The sequence below is a fragment of the Octodon degus genome, unplaced genomic scaffold (genome assembly GCF_000260255.1).
Source record: "Octodon degus isolate 3935 unplaced genomic scaffold, OctDeg1.0 scaffold00186, whole genome shotgun sequence".
In the NCBI taxonomy this organism is placed as follows: domain Eukaryota; kingdom Metazoa; phylum Chordata; class Mammalia; order Rodentia; family Octodontidae; genus Octodon; species Octodon degus.
The window spans coordinates 2,623,508-2,646,958 of NW_004524762.1; the positions used below are offsets into that span (position 1 = coordinate 2,623,508).

A 23,451-nucleotide genomic window follows, 5' to 3' on the forward strand; every position below is an offset into this window, starting at 1 on the left:
TTATTATTTCTCTTTATAGTAAAATAAAAATATAATGGCTAGAAACATGGCTTGTTTTCTGTTTGCTATTTTATTTATTGGAAGCGAGTTTACAAAGATCCAGTTAAGGCTTTTGAGTAGTTTATTCTGAAAAAAATTGCTTTGATTAGGTAGCATTAATGTCACCATGGTGGTCTTCCACTCAAAATCTTTATTTATCACACTGATGGATTACTACTTTATGTTGTAAATAACCCAAAGATTGTTTGATCCCGCAGCAGTGCAATAGATATAAACTTATTTGCTCCTCTTTTAGTACACAGAGAAAAGAATATAAAGAATTTCTCAAGCAAACCTGTACAAGCAAAATGGTTGCCATTCTCTCTGAGTATTCTGCTCAGTTTCTTATGCAGACATAGGAGGGCAAATTCTGTTCTCTCCTGGAAATAACCCCAATTCCTGTCCCTGGCTACTTTCCGGAGCAGCTCAAGTGTGCAGGCAAGCTTGGTGTTTGCTCTTGCACCTTGGATCTATTTGCCCATTTTTTTTTTTTGACCATTCAGGAGCCTGACTGCTTTGCTTAAACAGGCACTTGAACAACTGAGCTAATGGGCAGGCCCCCATCTTTTGTCATTTCTTTAACTTCATTTTGACATTCTCCTTTTGGAAATTGTAACAGGTGAATTTTATGTCTCATTCATTGAACTGAAAATTTCTGTTAGATCCTCTTAGGCACAGAGAACCAGTGTAAAATTCACATTTTAATGTGGTGGAAAAAAGATATATCATAATCCAATGAAGGAATGATTTCACATCATAAGAACAGGCTTGAAAGAGATAAAACAGGAAGGGAGATTAATATGGGCCTATTATGGGCGCAGCTCTACTTAAGATCAGAGGGATCCATCTGGCCACGTTATAAGATTAGGTAGAAAGAAAACATGTTGTAGCAGAGGCAGCAGCAAGCACAAATTGTGCCCCTGACAACTCTCACAGGGGAAGCAAGGTCATGAACCACTTGCAATGGGTGGCAATATTGCTGCAATTGAATTACAAGCACAAGATGCACTTTCACACAAGTGCCCGTGATAGCAATCTATGATTTAACTCTATGAGTTATACGGAGGATTGAAAGCTTGAAGAAGTGGCTTGATCTTCCTCATAGTCATTGTTTTTTCACTCTGATTTGGGAAGTGCCTGATTTTTTAAGACTTTTCACTCTTATAGACTATTTAAACCTAGTTCTATTTTTGAGGTTTTCCTCACCTCTGATAGATTTCAGTTCTATGTTTTATTTCTACTTGTAATTTATGAATATATTTTCAGACCTTTAAAGGATACTGATTAATATTTTTAACACATTTTCTTCTTTCATTTCCTGTTTTATTGTGCTCAGTTAATTTCTTGATCCATTTGGTTGTGCTTTGTTTTGTTTCATTTATATTCAGTAAAGAGGGTCTCCATCAAGTTGATTTCTAATGTTGTGTGTCTAGCCACACATTTCACTGAGGAATTATGCCATGAATGAAGGCTCAAATTATCAGACTTAAAATATAAATAGACAGCATTTCCATGATGTGTGTGCTTAAAATAATCATTTTGTTTGGGTTCATTTTTTCTTCTCACAAACAGGTACGACAATGTTATCTGTGTCACAGGTATGAAGTGTGGCAATGATGGTATTTATGTCATGGGTACAAAGTGTGGCAAACCTATGCATGTGTGCTACGGACGGCTGTTCGTTCTCATTTAAAGCTGGAAAAGGGACGCTGCCACTGCTTGACCTAAGTCAGGACCAGCTATGTCCTCGCAGACGACCTCCTGCTTCTCGCCCCTTCATCCCTCCTCCCACCATGATAGCTCCCCATGTGCATCCTGCTTTATACCCGACCACCCCACATCACCAAGTTGTCCCTCATTTCCCAAACACACTATTACTCTCCCTGAAAGGGTGGGATTCTTTTGTTACAATTCTGTGATTGAATCCTTTTTTACATTTTTATTTTTATTAATACAAGTTTATCAGTACCTAAGGTTTCTAAGCACTGTGGTGGGCTGATAAATCTCTACATCCCTCAGAGTTCTTTCTATGTCCCCTTCTTTCTGCACCTGGCCCTTCTCTCCAACTCTTGGCTCCCTTTCCACTTGCAAAAGATCAGTCTCCCTGTTTCCTATTCTGTATTTTTTTTTAATTTCTTTGGTAAATTTACTCTTTGGATTTGTCATTAATAGAAACCATACTGCCTTTAGGACTATGTGTCTTATTTATTTTACTTAACATTATTTTCTCAAGGTGCATTTAAATTTCTACAATTGACCCAAATACATCCTTTCTTTCTTTTTTTTTTCTCTTGTCCAGCTCAGCCTGCCCTGATGGTGCCAGGGATCGAACCGTGGTCCCCTGCACCTGCCTAAGCTTCCCTAAGCAGGTGTTTTAGACCACTGAGCTAGCTCGTCAGCCCTACATCCTTTCTTATGGTGATGTATTACTCAACAAATATTGGTATGGAGATTCCTCCAAAAAATACAAATAGGAATCCCCTTGCCCCAGCTGTTCTCATTTTATGTTTTCTTCCCAAAATGTTAAAGACACCATATTGCAGTGATTGATACACAACCATATTCATAGCATAAAAATTCATAAAGGCTAAGTCTTAGAAGTTGTCTGTATATCTATGAGGAAATAAGAAAATGCTTGGATAAATGATTAATAAGAGGACATGATTTCAAGAGTCTGAAAGCTACTCTGCGCTGTCAAAGTCCTTGGTATAGAACTCTATCAAAAATTTACATTATTTTTGTAATTCACATGGTCTTCCATGTTTAAGTCTGGGGATTTTAATAAAAGAATTTGCTTTGCTCATCTGCAACAAGTATAACACTTAGAAGAGAAGGTGAGATGCTTTTGGACAAAGGACCAACAATGTACATCTTTTATGAATCATGTAGGCACCATTGCATTGCTCTATTTTCTAAAAGAATTAAGGGGATGCATGTAGAAGGATGTCATTCATTTCACCTGATGTGATTAAGGATTAATGTCTACTTGTATGTTCATATTTCCCTTTGAGTTTGGAACTTAACATCTAAGTTGTGTTTGAATTTCTTTTCAGGGTTTATTTATCGAGTTTCTGGGGATTTATAATTTCATGGATTTACTTGCACTAACCATCAGCTTGGTGGATGTCTCGCCAACTTCAGATGAAACTGTCTCTGTGATGGATACCAAATTCAATAACACTCCAGTTCGTATCTATGTGCCAAAGAGGAAGACAGCTGGGTTAAGAAGGGCTGTGTTTTATATCCATGGTGGAGGCTGGTGTATTGGAAGTAGTGGTAAGTGAATGTACTGAAAAATCTCTGCTACAGAGGTAGTTGCAAATTTTCACTGAGGCTTTATAGAATCTTATTCAAAATTCGTCTCTAGGGCTGGGGAGATGGCTCAGTGGAATAAGTGCTTCCCTGGCAAGCGCAAGGGCCTGAGTTCAATCCCCAGTTCCGCCAAAAAAAAAAAAAAAAATTGTCTCTGTGTTATTGTGCAAGAGTTACAGAGCTGCCTGAATGTACTCTTGAGAGCAGAACTCAAGGGCACAGAATTTGACTGCATAATGTCAATCACATACAGTAGATTTTTGTTAACATTTTCCTTTTCCTTGTTTCATTCTCACTAATATTCTGCCTTTATTCTTTTATTTAAGCTTCGTTCTTTTATGACAGCGTCTCACGACGGACAGCAGAGAAACTCGATGCTGTTGTCATATCAGCTGAGTAAGATCTGTGTTGTTTTGTCTACAGTATAGATACCATCTACCAGTATTCTCTCAGCTCTTTCATCAGACTAGACTGTGTCAGAAAGAAATGATTCTCAGTTATTTCAAATAAAAAGTGAAAGCTAGATTTACCTTGATTAGTAATGAGCAAAATATGTATATGTGTGCGGTGTGTGTGTGTGTGTGTGTGTGTGTGTGTGTGTGTGTAAGCACAATTGCATTCGTGCATGTGTGTATGATGTGGGCCCAAAGAAAAACTGATGCTAAAATATTTTAACATATAATTAAATTGCATTATCCATGAAAATGATCACTCAGACTGGATTACCTTTTAATTCTTAGGTTTTAAGAGTGAGTTTCCTGGAATTAGGGAATTAGCTATAAAATTATGTGGAAAAATAATTCCTACCTTTGACTTTTATAAAAAATTAAACAGGTAACATCCATGAAAAACAACTAATCCAGGGTTAGAAAATAACGGTTAGAATATTAAATTTCACTTTCAAATTAAACAAAGTAAGGAATTCATCTTAAACCAGTGAGTTTGATCAATAACCCTTGTCCAAAGGCAGCACTAGCAGGCATGTAACTGGAGGCGAGTAGGTAGACTCAGGTGACAGCACTCACTCAGGCATGTACAAGAATAGATCGAACATTACATTAAGTGGTTAAATTAAAAAACCTTGTTACAGTAAAAGACATATTTCCAAAAGCAATGAGACAAATGTATTTGAAGCAAGGGCAAATATTTCATTGTATTAATGACAATATGTCCTTCACTGTAATAGTATTTTTTTTACCTTTTATTTATTTATTTGGCACAGGGTCTTGCTACGCAGCTTGAACTTGTAGTGATCCTCCTGTCTCAGCCTCCCCAGATCTGGGATTACAGGCATGCACCACCTTGCCTGGTTTCAGTGGCCAGCATGGTGCCCAGAGCCTGCATGGCATGTGGTGCTAGGGATCGAACCAGGGTCCTTGCACTTGCCAGGTAGGCGCTTAGACTGCTGAGCTAATTCCCCAGTCCTGTAATAGCATTTTAAACTTAAATATTCACCATCATGTTAAATCACAACCTTGTAATTTTTTAAATTTAACCTACAGAAAAGGATGGATTGGTGAAGAAATAGCAATTTCTTGACCATATATCTAGTTACATCACTTTATTTATTTATTTATTTATTTATTTATTTATTTATATTTACTTATTTGTGTGTGTGTGTGGTACCGGGCATTGAACTCAGTAAGGACCCTGCGTTTGCCAGACAGGTGCTTATTCTACTGAGCTATCTCCCCAGCCCTACATCGTTACTACAGGGTTGAAACACAGACATGCTTGATATCACTTTGTAAATAATCTCCACTCAGTAGAGAGGATAATATTTTTAAAAAATATTTTAGGGACCGGGAAGGTAGTTCAGTAGAATAAGTGCCTGCCTGGCCAGTGCAAGGGTCTGAGTTCAACCCCCAGCACCACACACACACACACACACACACACACACACACACACAAATTAACTAGGTTATTCAAATTTTCATTGCATCTTATATTTCCATTTTGCTTTTAAATATGTTTATTAATAAAAACAACTCAAATGACACTGCAAGACATGCGTCTGTATTTGATTCATTTTAATAATGAAGAATTTACACTAATTTAAGTGGTGAAAATTTAAATTTCTATGCTATTCTATGTTTTGTCTTTTAACATATACTTATTTACTTTAATGGTAAAATGGCATCTTTTATTGAAGAATGGACACTCTTTCCCATTAATTAAAATGGCCAATATGGGTCAGGGAGATGGCTCAGTGGAATAAGTGCTTCCCTGGCAAGCGCAAGGGCCTGAGTTCAATCACCGGTTCCACCAAAAAGTAAATAAATACATAAATATAAAATAAAATGGCCAATAAGCAGAGGAAATATTGATAAATAACAACAGACAGTAGGAAAATGCAGGTTAAAACTCCTCGCATCCACTAGAGTAGCTACACAACACAGCTGAAACAAGTTTTAATGAGAATATGGGAAAATGAAACACTCAGTATCACTGGCTGGCAGGCACTTTGAAAAAAAGTTTGAAAATGTTAAAAGCGAAATTATAACATGACCTACCAGCTGCAATCCTAGGGTAATAAAAATATATCCAAATAAAACCTTTTGCATGCAGGGCCAGGGAGATAGCTCAGTGGCATTGGCACCTGCCCAGCAAGCAAAAAGTCCTGTGTTTGATCCCTGCTACTAAAAAACAACTACAGCAGCAGTAACAATAACAGCCACAAAAATCACATAAAACTCACAAAGTGGAAATAATGCTGTTCATATCTGGATAAATAAAACTTTGCATGTTTTTATAATTGATCAGAAATTGTCATTGAAAGGGAATCATACAAGATGCCTAAATCCTAAAAAAAGCTCAGTAAAAGCAGCAGGGCAGTCCCAAAGGGGCACAAATTATATGATTCTGTGTTATAAAATTTCTAATGCATGTAAATCTACAGAAGTAGAGATTAATAGATGCCAAAGGATGGATGGGCCTACTGAATGGTATAGGATTCATTTTGTTGGATATATTTTTTGGTTTTTGAGTGCTGACAGTATAAATTTGATTGGCATGATGTATGAAGAACTCCTAAAATCCACTTAATTTTTCACTTCAACTTAATAATATGACCTATAAAGCAAATTTCCAAACAATGGTTGCATTAAAGTTAATAAATTTCTTTTTTATGTATTTAGTACAGGGTCTACAGGGTCTCACTATACAGCTCAGACTTGTTGTGATCTTTCCTGTTTTTCAGTCTCCCAAATACTAGGATTACTGGTGCGTGCCACCACGCCCAGTCTCAATCGCCATCTCAGCATGCCCTGGGGATTGGGCCCACACAGCAGGCCAGAGATTGAAGCCTGGTCCCTGCGTCTGCCTAAGCAGGAACTTTACTCTGCTGAGCTATCTGGCCTGCCTCTAATAAATTTCAATTGTTAGTAATTAACACATGACTTAAAGTATCTTGTATTGTTGTATGTATAAATGATAAAATACAAATATATTAATTATTACTCAAATATACAAACATATGCTGTTGAAGAATCATAACAGAAAGGCTATTAAAACAATTTAGGAAAGAGATATCCAAATTATGAATAGACATATGAAACCATAGTATATATAAATTCACTGGGATACACCTCCATTTGTGGTATTAGGGAAGAAATTAAAAAGATGTATAACACCAAATATTGGTAAATGTGGAAATCAAAATGCTCTTGGAATTCATGCAGACAGGAGTATGCACTGTCAGCACGGAGCAGCTGTCTGACTCTCCATAGCAGCAGTGTTCATGTGGTCAAGACTGAAAGCAAACCAAGTCATCTGACCTGTCATAAATTTGCACAATTTTCATGTACTTGTTTATTTTGTAATTTTTGGTAAGAATATTTAATATTTCACATGAAATTTACTTTCTTTTTTTCTTATTTTTAATGTCTTCATTTTAGAAATTGACTTTCTTAACATATTTGTAAATGTACAAGCACCTTATATTTGCTATTAGGTGTAAAGTTTGTGGCAGATTTCTGGAGCTTATTGATGCTGCTTGATTGAGTGAATTCATTTGAGCACTCACTGCTTACCCTCTAGAAGCTCTGAAAAACAGCGCTTTTCTTTTTCACTCTGTATTAAGTGTCTCACCGAGGCGGACTCACATTTGTCTTCTTTTGGTAGTTCATGCAATTGGATAAGTCTGCTGTGGCATGTTCCCACACCTTCCAGGAAGAAAGACACACACAACAATGTGGATACAACTCAAAAATGTAGCGAGGAACACTCAAACCCAGGTGCACATGCATCTACTGTATTCTAGATCGTCACTTCAAGAGTAAAGCAGCAAAATTAGTGAGTGCTGCTGAGTCAGGTTAGCAAATACTTCTGGAGATAAGTAGAATGCTTGGAAACCTACTGGGCAGTAGTCATGTTCCGTCCTATGACCTGCATGCTGCTGGCTACATAGCTGTGTTCTTTCAAAACTTCCAGAAGCCCTGCATTTAGGAAATGTATCTTTGAGATCTGCGTCTTGTACTTTATCACATTTTAAATTAGTGACCTGAAACCAAGCTTTCTTCCCCACAGCTACAGATTGGGACCTGCCCATCGTTTTCCAACCCAGCTTGAAGATGTGTCTAGTGCTTTAAGATGGTTCTTTCGCAAAGATGTTCTTGAACAATACGCTGTGGACCCCGAGAGAATCGGTATTTCTGGAGATAGTTCTGGAGGTTGTCTAGCTGCAGCAGTGAGTCAGCAGGTAGGACCTTGGTCGTTATGTTTTTTTAAAACTTAGTATATTTAGGAGATGACATCGGAGCACATATGTAAATATAAAAGCTCCCTCTTTGGAGCTGCCAAACAGAATAGTGAGAAAGTATCTAACACCAAATGGCAGTGTCTGTTGCCCTCACAGACTTTTCATGTCTTAAGGAAATGACAGAGCCTTAAACAGGTAACTGGGTCAAACAGATTTGTGGTAAAATATGCTAGTCAGACCAATGAAATAAAATGAAAATAGAATATGACATTTTGTTTCTTTGGCAAATGCCTAGGTGTTCCATAAATTTCAGTGCAGTGGTTTTCTTTTTTAAATTTGTACCTGTTTGCAGTATATAATAACAACACATCATGGGAGCTGTACAAATACCTAAGATATCTTAAAGCATTTTCATCTTTTCACTCTCCCTTCTTCCAATCCCTCTTTCCTTCTCCATTTACAAAAGCCCTAGTTCCATTCTTTAATTTTTTTCTTTCCTTACATCCCTTCTCTTTTCCTTCTTTCCTCTTTACCCCTCTCTTGTGCCCCTGCCCATATGAAAAAGCTTTTCCTGCTTCCTAAGATCCCCCTCCATTTTGTGGGTTATCTCTTCTTTGGGATTCTTATAAAAAAATAACAATGCAATGTTTAAATTTGTATGTGTCACTTATTTCACTAGGTTGCTGATCTCCAAGTGCATTCATTTAACCTAAAAATGCTTCAAGTTTGTCCTTATTTATTGCAGAATTTACTCCATTGTATATAAGTACCACATTTTAAAAATGTATTCATCTATTGACTGGCAAATAAGCTGTTTCCAAGATTTAACTAGTATAAATTGTGCTGCTATAAATATGGATAGCACCAGAATAATTACACTGTTTTAGAAAACTATTAGCACATTCGAAGTATTATGTATTAAATATAATATGTACAATTTATTTGCATATATAAAGTTATATTTAATATATTTTCCCACATTATATGTAGAAAGGATTTTTACTTAAATCAAAATACTGTTATTTACCTTTAATAATCAAAATATCTCATCATATATCATAAACACATACTAATAGAAATATTTTTAAAGTATGAAACATTTTCTATGTGATAAAGTTAAAAATAAAGATATTTGCTCTGTTAAACTTATCCATAACTTCAGAATAAAATATTTTAGCTTCTTGTGTCTGAGATGGAATCTTTTCTAGATGACATTTTCAATAGATCATTTAGTCTCTCTAAGTATACATTTCCTTATTTGAGGAAAAATAAATATTTCAATTTCATAGTATTGTTCTAAGGGTCATATAAACAAATCTGACAGCATTAAATGCAATTTAAATAATTTCTTAAAATTGTTCTATATTTTATGATAGTGCAGATGTAGATTGACATAATAAATTGTGAAATACTCAGGTACACTCAATATGTGTACATATACAGAAATTATATGTGATTTGCCTATTGAAATACATATATATTTCTTTTCCTGTATTTTTAGGGAAGGGTCTATAGAGTGTTCAGGGTCTCACTATAGATCAAACTCATAGTGATTCTCCTGTTCACAGCCTCCCAAGAGCTAGAATTACAGACTTGTGCCACCACACTCAGTCTCAATTGCTGTCTCAGCATGCCCCGAGGGTGGACCTGGTGTGGCAGGTCTGGGCATCGAACCCCCGGCTCCTGTGCCTGCTTGCAGGTGCTTTAATCCTCTGAGCTATTTGGCCAGCCCTCTATTGATGTATATTTTAAAGATGATGTTCTTAGAGTTAAATATTTTTAAGAACTCTATTAATCTTTTTGATGCATGTTGTTATTTGCACATGTTTATTTCAGAGCACTGGTCTTAACAGAGATTAGTGTGTTAATTTTGATAAAGAGAGAGTGAAAAAACTGTTCTAATCCACCTTGACAATGTATCTGAAAGTGTACCTCGATTGAGTATAATTGTCTTAAGTGTTTTAGACGTTTTTGCCCTATTAGTCTGGTTGTTCATATATATATATATATATATATATATATAATTAATTTCATAAGGACTTATAAGATAAATAAGAATCTCATACTGACAAATTAAAAGGAAGGTGCAGGGAAGGGGAAGAGAAAAGAAACATTTTATGTACACTCACCAATTTGCTCAAGTGGGTGTCACCCTTATGTGCTCCAAACGTACAAATAAAAGCTTTAGATGTCCTGATATTGAGGAATGATTTGATTGAGCATCTCACAAACAATGCTTTCCCAACTCACCTAAAACAGTAGATTATTTTAGGAAAGAAGGCAGAAAACTTTAAGTGATCCATGTTTCTGAAAAAAAATTATAGTCTCATTTGATAAATTTCATACTATCAGAACATACCCCCATTGAATTTACACAGATGTTTATATGCCATTCTTGGTTGCAATCATATGACAGTAATTCACTAGGCTTAGACCTTTCTGCTTATCCCTAAAGAGCATAGTATGGATATTTTTCTCTAATTTAAAAGAATGCTTTAGTTAATAAATATAAAATTCTGGAAATTCCTATGAAATATTTCTAAGCTTATTGTGATGGATGATATGTTTCTATTGTTGTATTTTGAGATTTTAATTTATTTATAGAATAAAATTACAGTTATTTTATTATTCTCAAGGAAATATATTTGTACTAATATTTCCAATTTCTTCTTAGCTCCTAGGTAACCCAGAAATCAAGATCAAACTCAAGATCCAGGCTCTATTTTATCCTATACTTCAGTTTCTTGATTTGGAATTACCATCATATCAAGAATTTTCACACATGCCATTACTGTACAAGTCATTTGCAGTCAGATTCATAAGTGACTATTTTGCAAATGATAGGTCTTTTGAGAAAGTCATTCTGTCCAACCAGCATGTACCTGAAGAATACAGTCATCTCTTCAAGTTTGTTAACTGGAGCTCCTTGCTCCCTGAGAGGTTTAGAAAAGGATATGTTTACAAAAATCCAACTTATGGTAGCTCTGAAATGTCTCAAAAATATCCAGGTTTCCTAGATGTCAGAGCATCTCCTCTGTTGGCAGATGACAGCAAGCTGCGTGGTTTACCCCTCACCTATTTCCTCACGTGTCAGTATGACGTCTTAAGAGATGAAGGACTCATGTATGTCACCAGACTCCGGAATGCTGGAGTTCAAGTGACCCATATCCATGTGGAGGGTGGATTCCATGGAGTTTTTGTAATTCCTAAACTTAAAACAGCACAGAAAATTTTTGATCAGTACATTAGTTGGCTAAAAGAAAATTTATAATGAAACAAGCATGGTATATAATTTCAAAATTATACCAAAGCTCAAATCTTCAGAAAGTCCACGTGGTAGAAATGAGGTTATTATAGAAAGGTCCACGGAATGTGCGCATGTATGAATTTCAAGCTTTTTTTCTTTATTGCACTTCATGAACCTATCCAGTATTCACATTGCACATGTGCTATGTTTGACAACTTCTTTCCTGTATTTGAACACTTTTGTGTGTGTTCTGCCAAGTAGCAACAATTGCAAGAAGAGAAATGTAAGAAATAGTGCCTGCCTGAGTAACGTCAACATCTTTAAAGACACATTTATGGTTTTAAGTACTCATTAACAGCAATCTCACTTGCTTCCCACGTTTTTCCAAAACTGTCTTCCTCAGGGCAATGCCACTTACCTACACCTGTAAGTCTCTATTCATTGAAATGGCACTACAATCAGAGAAACTGGCATCACACTAGTAGATATGAATATCTCTGTGGCACTTTGTGTTTGGGGAAAAGATCAAGTGTGAAGTTCATTAAAGAAGTGAAGAGGATGATGAACAATGTCTTAATCATAGACTTCAGAAATAGAAGTAGATAAACCACCATTACAAATTTAGACAATTTTATTCTGTGTAAATCCCATTTAGACTCTGCAGAGAAGAGGGTAAGACATTTGCATGATGCTTTCAGATCAGGCAGAATATTTATATTGTCCATGATCTCATGCATCAAAATCCTGAGGAAACACATGAGCGGGGAACATCACATGGTGGAGCAGCTCTGCTCACATGGCCACCAGTGACCAAGCCAAGTGTTCTCTCTGTATTTCACTATGGTTAGTATCTGTGATTGTTTATACGCATAATTACTCTCTTTGTAGCACCACCTGAAAATGTTTAAGATAGAGATCTGATAGTGAAAAAGAGCTACCTGTAAAGCCACTCTGCTTTGTGAAAATTATTACTAATCCCAGATGCTCCAAATGAGAAATACATTAGACTGCCACACCTAGGATCATATTGTAAGTCATTTTCAAAATAAAAATTTTCTAGCTGGAATAATGGTGATCTTATGCTAAGAAATATGACAATAATAGGCATATAGCAGAGTAAAATGCTCATATCTATCAACTTGTCAAATATTCTGATACACATTTCTGTCATAAATAAAGCATTTGATATTTATTACTGAATGTAATGGGGGGCATAAATGTTGTATATATGCAGCTAATTGATTTTTTTCTGTACTATGAAAAAACCTAAAATTGGTATTATTGCTTTTAAATAAATTCTGAAAATAATTCATGGCCAGTGTTTGATATGGCTTCCTGTTATCTCTCCTCAAAGGTAAGGAAATCTAGCACTTAGATGGATACTGTAAAGCGAACATCTTGATCAGAAATGTAGGCAATCGACTTTCATCCATAATGTTATCACATTAAATAAATATTTTTCAAAATTATTCCACCTAGTAGAAGGTACTAGGATTCACTTCTATTTCGAAAGCTGAAGCAAGACAACTGTGAATTCAAGCTCAAATTGTGCAACTCTGTAAGATGCTGCCTCAAAATCAGAAATAAAAGCCACATCGTGGAGAAGTAGGATAAATGTCCTGAAACACACACACACACACACACACACACACACACACACAGCCATTTTATTGAACTTTATGTATATAACATTTCAAAAATTTGAACTGTTAATAAGTGTGCTGATATTTTTAAGTTAGCATAATATTTTATGAATTTGATTGCAGTTCTGAAATTTCCAAATAGGCCAAATGTTTTTTGGGAGAAATCCTGTGCATTCCAATCATGAAACAATTCCACTTCAGAATATTTTCTCAAAACATATTGAAACACAGTGGTACAAAAACTGTGACAAGGGCCCGGGGAAGTAGCTCAGTAGAATAAGTGCTTGCCTGGCAAGCACAAGGTTCTGAGTTAAATCCTCAGTACAAAAAAAACAAAAAAACCCATGACAAATTCTTTTCAGGCTTATGGGGCAACAATTTGATGGAGGGTTTTTGTTTGTTTTCTTTCTCTTTAATTTAAAATCACTGAAAAGCATTCAAGAACAGTTCCTTCTCTATTTTTGCTCATACCACAGCACGTGGTGGGAAGGCAGGCTCTGCCTTGATCTGCTTTTGCAGGTTTTCACTTTGCATTGTGTTGCGGAGATACAGCAAATTCAAGCCAGCAAGCAAAATCCAGACTGTAAACTGGTTTGTATTCTAAGCAAAAAATTGTTTAGAGATTATAAAGAACTGTCAGAAAGGAAGAAGATGTTGGTGAGGACTTGTAGGAGAGAGATCAGGAAGAGGAGAAGAGGCGTCCTATTTAGCATGCTCAGTCATGACACAGCCCACAGTCCTGCAAGCTAGTGCCAGGCCTGTTTGTTTTGGAGTCACCTGTTCACCTCAGCTGCTCTGCTAATGTCTCTAAAAATAATATCTTTGAGTTGGCTGCCAGCCTCTTGCTATTTCATAATCCCAGTAATTATTTAAATAGAGCATTAACGTATCTCAACTCCCAGTTATTGGTCAGGCTGTCTTTTAATCACCTTGTTCACATCTTGAACAAAATGCTCTTGTCTTGCTATGCATTGTGCTGAGATCAATAAAAGTGCCACCTACATAATTCCAAAACCAAGCACCCGAGTTATTTCAGACTGGCTCCTTGGTTTCAGTCCTCTAAAAATCCTTATAATTCATAAACTACACCACCTTTGCTTCTTTCTCACTGCTGTACTATAGTGTCTTTGACTCCTCACCAATCTTTGTTCTGTGATCACCGAAAGCAGAACATCATGAGATCTCTTGTCATGCTACCCAACGACTTATTTATAACAAACCTCCACTGAAGAAGAACTCCATGTCTCCGCATAGTGTATAAATGTACTTTTGCAGTGAAGAAAACCAAAGATACACTGAAATGTCCTTCTTTGAAATAATGGTGCAAGCCTCAATTGTGGCATTTACAGTGTCTAGCAATCTCATGGTTCTCCTGGTGTATTCTTTGCCAGTTATACTAATAGTAATTATATGTGGAATAGGGGATTGTTCAAGGGATGATCAAGTGATGAGAGTTATATTGAAGAAATGTGCTGGGGTCCATATTGGAATGCGCCATGAAGAGTGGGAGCACAAACGGGGATCAGGCCCTGGCCGCCTCTGCCCTGTGTCCCCACAACCTCCATCTCTGTGCCTTCCATCCTGATCACGATGAGGAGCAGTTTTTCCATTGAGCCCCCTCAGTAATGCATCTGCTTTAATGCCAGACATTGAGCACTGAAACCTCCCAAACCAGGAGTCACATAGAAGTGCTCCTCATTTGAAGTACGCATATTACCTTCATTGGCATGTGCAATGCTGCTAGTGTTTCTTTACAAGAGGATGATTAAATAAAACATGATTATATATCAAAGTCAGTACATCACACAGAAAATAAAATATAAATCTCTACAACTTTGTTAAGTATCTCACTTATTTAGGCAGATACATTCTATGGTGGCTTGATTTAAGGCAGATACATTCTATGGTAAAATTAATTTTGCTATTGATATTTTGAGAATATGAGTAAATAAAATATGTGATACTATCTGTAATCAAAGTTTTAAGATATTAGAATAATAAATACACAGAAAATTGGTAGTGAAATAAATGCTAATCCAGAATCTCTTGCTCTGAATAATATAGACAGAAAACAAAGTCTGATTGCACATTTCAGGTCAGCAAATTAAACTCCCTGACAGTAGCGTCATCAGAGCAAGAAAGTGTCCATTCATCAATCCTTGTTATGAAAATTCAAGAGTATAACCATGTAACATAACCAATCTTCACTGTGACTATTACTGCTAACAGTTTGTCTAATGAAATGAGACAGTATAGGAAAGTCCTTTGGGCTTTGAGAAAGAACTAGAAGTCCCATGGTGTCAGATCTGATGAATAAGATCAATAAAGGATTCAATGAGACATTTTTTCAAAACTGCTTTTCCAGTGGATAGCAGTAGCCAGCATGATTTTTTACCACATGAGCTATGCATTTTTTTAAAAAGTATTCTAAGAAATTGATAAGTCTTGATATATATTTTGAATAGGAATTTTGACTAAACTACATGGTGAAGTTTTAAATGTAAAACCGTTCTACATTAAAAAGCCATTGGTATTAATCCCTCTCAAAACACTTCCCTCTGTTCAACCAGCTATGCCAGAACTACCTTCTGAAGCAACTCTGGGAGTGAAAATAAATTATTTTTCTTTTTGCATTACAATGTTTACCAAACTTGCAACAGCATTAGATACAGTTTCAGTAACACAGATGAAAATAATATTCATACATGAAACCACATATAATTATGCAAGTAAACAAATCAGAGTCAATTTTTAGCATCAAAGTATTAATACAAGATCATATTTTAAATATCTGTTCTTTGTAGTTGTGATCCCTAAACTGGTGTAACAGCAGTGAGTATTCACAAGGCCTAGATTCTTCCTCAACTTTCCTACGCTAGAAAACCAGTATTCCTTGAACAAATTGTTGACTCTGGGTATCAGTGAAGAAAGATATTAAGAATTTAGAAATAAAATGGTAGAAAATCCACTATTGGGTAATGAGATTTTCTGGCTATAGCGCTTAAATTATATGACCATGACCAAACATACTATTAAAATTTTTTCATTCCTTCATGGAAGAACTATATTATAGAAATATAATTAATTTCATAATTGAATTAATTTAAGTTCTATCTAAAATCACTCATCATAGAGTGTGGTGTATGGGAAAATATTATTAATAAATATTCCCTACCACTGTTTCCCTTACAAGAATTGCATTTTTGAGGTCCTTTTTAAAGAATTACATAACTAACTGTCAACATTTCTGTCTCTCACATGATGATTTGTATTTTGTAGGGGTCAATTTAATGTTCACTTACATTTTATTCCTCAACATTGTAAAATATGTTCTTTTTTATTTCATGATGTGTTGTCTTACAACAAAGATTGTGCAATGTAAGCTTCGAATAGATAATTGTGCTATAGTTGATGAATATTTTCTTGACTGTTGTGCCATGTATGGTTGCTTAAGGAACAATGTTGATGAGTGTAAACATTGACAGAATTGCCCGACTTCCAATTCTACGTTGAATATTGAGCTCATAATTCCCTGGAGAATTGCTAGATGTTCAGGGAAATTTTAGTATTATTTTGGCAATTCTAGAAGAAAGTGATAAAAAAAAAAAATCTATCTTAGAAAAAAGAAACAAAGCTCCTGGATGGGGCTGTGGCACACTGGCAATTTAAGTGGAAGCTTGGGCAATTACAAAAGACTGATTTCTGAGTTTCTCAGACAGCGAAGCTTAAAAATCACAGCATGGAAAATGCATCTGTGTACCTCCTAATTTGGGGATCCTTGTAGCATATTATATGTGTATTCCTCTCACAGATAATGTGGAGGAACCAGGGAAAGTGATGCTTACCAAGGCACTACTGAAAACTTCTCTTCATCTGATAAGTCTGAAATTTTATGATCTACAATGTCCATGTACAATCATGTATATAAAGAATTTTTCCAGGCTCTGGTTTTTGGTTTTTCTATCCTCCTTTAAAAATAATGATACAGGGCCAGCGGGCTAGCTCAGTGGACTGAGCACCTGCTTAGGCGAGCACAGGGACTGGGGATCAATCCCCAGTATCACATGTCTCACCAGCCTTGCCCCCAGGCATACTGAGCTGGTCAATGAGACCTGGTGTCATGGCGCGTACCTATTACCTATAATCCCAGTGCTGAGAAGGCTGAAACAGGAAGATTTCTATGAGTCTGAGCTGCACAGCGAGGCCCTGTACCAAATATGTAAGAAAAAATAAATGATAATAATGCTGCAACTTTTGCCTATGTACTACTTCGAAATATGACTTTTTTTTGCTATTCACTATTTTATTTACTAAAATCATGTTTGCAAATCCCCAACACAATAACCTAGCAGTCTTTCAAGTAGTTCATTTTGAAAAGTTGTTTTGTTTAGGTAGCCTTAATTTCCCCACTGGGGTCTTCCGTTGATATTCTTTATTTAGTATGTTTGCAGACTAGTACATTTTAAAAGAAATAACCCCAAGATTGTCTGATTATGTACCAATGCATTAGATATATCCCCTTTTATACTTTTCTTTTGAATTCAGTATACAGAGAAAGGAGTACAATGAATTTCTCAAGGACAACCTGTATAAGCAGGATGGCTGGCATGATTCCTGAGTATTTGGGTCAGTTTGTTAGGCAGACATAGCAGGGGAAACTACTCTCTCCTGGAGACTCTGCTTTCCAGAGCATCTCAGCTGTGAGCAAACAAGCCAGGTGTTTGCTCTCACACCTTGGATTTTCCCATTATTTCTTTAACTTATTATTACCATTCTCGTTTTAGAAATTAAAACAGATGGCTTTTGTTTCTCCGTTTTTGAACATTTCAAATTTCTGCCAAATTTTCTTAGGCAAAGTAGAGACTATACACAGAAAATTCACATTTTCATGTAGGAGGCAAAGAATAAATTATAATAGAATGAATGAATGATTACAGATTATGAGAAATAGCTTGAAAGACATAAGACAGGAAAAGGGATGAATGTGGGCATAGGATGAGGGTAGATCTTCTGATCAGGGGAAGCCACTGTGAAGAAGAAACATGCTTATCGACCAGGTCCTCAGGAGACTCCAGCCACTCTGTGAGCTGAGGAAAGTGCATTCTCCGGCGGAGATGGTAATGAGTGAAAATCTCATATCTGCAAAATATTGGCCCATTAAGTGACCTCATAACTTTGCAATGAATAGGGATATTTCTTCAACTTAATTGAGAGGGATTAGAGGTGTTACCATATTGTGCTCTTTAGTAATAAATTTTGTTTTAATATGGATATTGAGAGTTTTAGGGTTTTTTTTGTTATGAGCAGAATATATTTATTGGGGAAAAGAAAGCTTCTGTCTGAGAGAGGGACAGGAGGGGGTGGTCTGAGTGGATGGTCCCCAAGAAGCTGTCTCTTTCTGGAACTTTTATAAAATAAAACTATGTGGTGAGGTAGGTCTAAGGTGGTGGAGAACATGGGAACTTGCTTAGGTGGGTGTGAGGTGGGACAAAATTATGGTCAACCAGTGAGATTCCAAGCACCATAGCTCAGGTAAAATTGATTAAATTAGAATCAAATGGGGAAGCAAGTCATGTAGCAAGTGGACACGAATATGGAACAGGGTCTCTTCCTGTTGAGGATTGGGTTATTGACTCAGACTTCTTCAAGGCAATTGATACTTATTTAGAATATCAATCACTGGTGCCCATTCCTTGGAAAGTAAGTGGATATATTTGTTTACTCTTTTATTTTGAGGTCTGGCCCATAGTGGGAGTGTCTTTCTGTTCCAAAGTTGCAAAGTCACCTTGTCGTCCATATTGTTTCCTTGAGGGCCTAGCCCTGTCTGACTGCCTATAATATTTCTATCTAATTCAGCTGCCTACAACATTCCCCCATCTGAAGAAGTGGCCTGAACTGCAGTGAGAGAATCATGGACAATGACTGCTCTGGCTTCTTCAGGCTGAAGGGTGTTGTAGCTGTGAACTGGCAGTCAGAAGTACTCTCCAGAGGTTCTACTTAAAGGCTCTGAATAGACACCAGGCATTTTTATCTTGGGTAGGCTGAACAGCTTTAAGTCTGGAGGAGACAAAGCCAAAGAAACAATTAAACATACATGGGCCAAATAATCACATCAATACGATAATTATGAATATAGTAAAAAATGATTTTCACCAAGGAGACAGTAATGACTTTTCATAAAGATGATAAAGATAAGGTCCAGGGGACTGCAGCACCTCATACACCACTGATCTGATGTTTAATGTCTTGGACAGCTATTGAGACATTAGAAGGATCTGGAATACAACCATTTTTTTAAAAAAATTCATAATTATAAGACTAGTTAGAACTTTTTGTAGTTAGATCTCTTAAATGTGGGGTTTAATCCCTGTACCTTCCATGGCCATTGGGTACTGTCTCAAATAAACTGATCTTTTATGGCTCACCAACTCCTCATATTACTTGAGGCACATGAACTGTCAGACCTAGGGAAAACGCTGAGTGCTCTCCAGTTGCCAAGTAGGGCCACTGTCTGGTAACTACTGACAAATCTGTATGAACAACTATTAAAAGTTTAACAGGTATTTTCCTTGTATTGACAGTTAACATGGGTTCTCTTGGCCTGAGAGGCAAACATCCATGATCTTATCAATCTGTCTTTCTACTATGAAACACTTTCTGAGCAATTTTTAACAACTAAGACAAATGCATTCCTGCAAACCCTTCTAACTGCTGTAGCTCATGTCAGATATCTGGGGCCCACTGAGCAAAATATAAAGAAGAAGTTTTTACTAAAGTATCAAATTATCTAAACTAAAATCTATCTTTTGTGGCTCTTTTCTAATATCTGGTGCTGACTGAGTAATGAACTTATCTGTAAGGACAATTTGTCCCTCCACTGAATTAGGATCTAGGTATGCTTTACCAGTTCCTCTATCGAGCATTTTATGAAATCAGAGGGGTGACTGTCTTTCTCCTCATAAGCAGCTAAGTTTAAAATAGAAGTCTTGGTTCTAGTTCTTCTTAAACCTTAAAGAATACACACTAGAAAATATTTTGTATTATAATCTCCTGCCTGGCTATTAGGTGAACAAGAGTCTGACTATTTGGGCTGCAGTGATAACAGGTAGTTCCACTGATTGTCTGTCTTTGGCTGCTTAAAATTAACAATATGACAGTCATCACCAAATGCAATGGCAGCTTTTAATGTTGCCTGTCTTTTCATAGAAGTCAAACTTGGTTTAAGATTAACATTACATCTTCTCAACCTAGTTCATAAATCTGAGTAAATCGTCTAAAGACATCAATGTACTTGTCAGGATAATATAAAGATTTTCTAAGATCTAACTTTATCTGTTTTAGGTCCTAGAGAAAAAGACACATGAACTCTAGAAGTTCCAAATTATCTTTTTTTTTCTTTAAATTATCCTTTTTTTTCTTTAAAGGGTATTGTCCTTGAAGAGCTTGCATAAACCTAGCTGAGACTAGGTAGAGCCCTGTAGAGGACTGGACTACAGTTGTTCTGGAAGCCTACCTTTTAGAAAGGCAAATAGTGGAAACCTTACTTTCAGTATGAGTGAGGCTGTGATTAAGGCTGTCTTGTCCTCAGACTCCAAAGGTTAGGTAGGAGCAGGGTTAGGCTTTGGGATAGTGAGTACCTTAGGCACCTGAACTGCCTGGTTCTGCTGTAGCTCACATCTACATTTCAGAACTTAAATAACAATAACCTTCTTAATGCAAACAAAATCTGAATATATGATATTTTTCATCATTTTTCTTTATACAGTATCTTTCTAGTTTTAAAATACTGTCATAATTGATACTTTCCTCTGCATTCCACTTGGATTAAATGGCTCTTTCAACATGCAAGGATCAAAGGTCTTCTGGTGCCTGATGGAGCACTCTAAAGGAGTAAGAGACTTTGACTGTGAGATAACCTTGAATTCATTAGAAATTATCTTTTTGGGCATCCCCACCTTCTTTCTACCCAGACATTCCTTGAGTAGCCCTCTCCCCAGCAGATGGATGCTCCTGTTGGAGAAAAGGGAGACAAGATCCCACCAGCCTATACACCCTTGAACTTGTGAGTGATTTCTGTCTCCTGAAACATCTCACAAACTCTTCACTTACTCTTATTGAATGTTTGTAAGTGTAAGTTACCATTGGTCCAGTGACAGGAATGTCTACAGAAGGAAGCATAACTATTGTATAAAAAGGTCAGTTGGAAGTGAGAACTTTTCAGGCTACAAAGGTCTCTTCTTGAGATAGAAAGAACAACTGAGTGGAGGGATTTGGCCCTGTGCACTGAGCCAAATCTCCAGACACTTGTGTTTTCCATCTTATCACCTAGGTGAACATTTTCAGCAACTGGACAAGTATTAAATTTGAAGCTCAGAGGTAAAACTTACATTTATCATCTAGCAATCACATTTTACATATTAGTAAAAAGCACTTTAAGGCTGACCAAAAAAAAATCTCTTTTCTTACTCTTAAACATGTAAGGTGCAGATGTAAACCATTCCCCTGATAGGCACTGTAGAATGTAAACTATTGCAAGCTGCTGCAGCCTAATTTCTGAAGGAGTGCCTCTTTAAGTTGTTCTACTGAAAAGCTCAGGTATAACTCCTAGTTTACTAGCAGAAAGAGAGGAGAAAGTACAATAGGTAAGCAGAGATCATTTAGCAGTCAAGAGACAGTTTCCACAAAGCACCTTTTGGTATCCACCAGAGAGTAGCCCTGGCCATACCCCTCAGGTGTTCTCTGTTTCTATTGTCCCACACAACAACAGATGAATCTCCAGAAGGGAATCCAGCTGTCTCTCTGGTCAGCATTCCATCTGCCATTGCTTCAATGGGGATTCACCAAGAATGGCTGGAGAAACCTGTCCTCTGCTTCAAAGAGTGGGTGCTGCTCTGAGTATTTACTAGCTGTCAGAGTAACCATTGTCCAATGTTTATAAGGGCTAGTTAACAGCCTGAAAAAGATGACCTAGTGCTTTGCACTAAAGGTTTTAAAGTCTACAACTTATCTCTTGTATACCTAAATAATAACTAGCCCTAAGAAAAAAGGTTTAGATCCTCCCTCACACTAAATGTGCTTTGGTCTCATAAGTATGCTGCTTTTGGAGATAGTTCCTTCTGGTGTCACCCAGAAGTTGGTTCTCTCCACTGTATCTCAGGTTTAGCCTCCCAAAAGAGACCTTCCCAGAACACTAAGCTGGGAAATGCCTTTTATATGTGTATATGTGTCCTCCTGAATGGGCATAGTTCCTCTTTCTCTCAACTGAGCCAGAGACAGGGTATGTGTCATTTTTCTAAAATGACTTAACTGTCTTCAACATGAACAAATGCTCATATTCTAAAGACGTTACTTAGTTAGAATAGTTTAACTAATTTCACATGCCTCTAAAAAGGATATTAAAACAGAGACACTAAATCTCCTGGAAGAGAAAGTAGGAGGAACTCTTGAAGACATACAGGTAGGCAAAGAGTTCATGAACAAAATCAAATCTTACAAATAACACTTGAAAGAATTAACAATAGGGACCTCCCCTTATTAAGAAGTTTTTGCACGTCAAAAGAAATTACCAACAAAGTCAAAAGACAACTCACAAATATAGAAAAAATCTTGACAAATAAGCACTGAGAAAAAAAAATACAAGCACTGAGACAAAGGTCTGCTCTCTAGAATATATAAAGAACTAAAAAACATTGGCAACCCAAAATTGAAAGACCCAATCCAGAAATGGGCATCTCAGAGGATGAAATTAAAGAAGCGAATAAATATATGAAAAAGTGCTCCACATCACTAGCCATCAGTGAAATGCAAATTAAACCAACACTGAGATATCATCTCACCCCAGAAAGAATGGCTATGATAAACAAATCAACTAAAAACAAATGTTGGAGAGGCTATGGGGAAAAAGGAACACTTCTCCACTGCTGGTGGTAATGCATACTGGTTAAACCATTATGTAAATCAGTGTGGAGAATACTTAAAAAACTAAGACTGGAAATCCCATTCAAACCACATATTCCCCTTACTGGGAATTTTCCCAGAAGAACTGAAAATGTCACATTACAATGATATATGTGTATCTATGTTTATAGCAGCACAATATGTGATAGCCAAATTTTGGAAACAATCAAGATGTCCATCACCTGAAGAATGGATGAAAAAGATGTGGTATTTTTATACAATGTAGTATTACTCATCCATAAAGAATGATAAACTCAAAGCCTTCTTATTTAAGTGGATGCCACTCGAAGATATACTCATAAGTGAAATAAACCAGACACACATGTGTAAATATCATATAGTCCCCCTAATATAAGAACTCAAAAGAAGAAATACAAATAAAAAGGTATAACACAATTAAAAGGAAAGTGAGCGGGTAGATAGCTCAGTAGAATAAGCGTTTGCCTGGCAAGAGCAGGTACTGAGTTCAATCCCCGGTATCGTAAGAAAAAAAAAAAAAAAAAGGAAAGTGAGAACTTGAGGATTACACAATGAAAAGAGGGCAAGGAGAAAAG

General features: G+C 36.5%; 1 protein-coding gene across 2 annotated transcripts in view; it reads left to right on the forward strand.

Moving 5' to 3' along the window:
- The window catches only part of LOC101591214 (arylacetamide deacetylase-like), a 13,559-nt gene extending 997 nt beyond the window's left edge, over positions 1-12,562 (forward strand). For both annotated transcript variants that reach the window (XM_004643934.2, XM_023704072.1), the window contains exons 2-5: positions 3,093-3,315; positions 3,678-3,747; positions 7,879-8,050; positions 10,725-12,562. In XM_004643934.2, coding sequence (XP_004643991.1) covers positions 3,093-3,315; positions 3,678-3,747; positions 7,879-8,050; positions 10,725-11,321 — 1,062 coding nt within the window. In that variant the 3' untranslated portion in view covers positions 11,322-12,562. The remainder of the gene's footprint in view (positions 1-3,092; positions 3,316-3,677; positions 3,748-7,878; positions 8,051-10,724) is intronic.
- Positions 12,563-23,451: the final 10,889 nt, after the last annotated feature.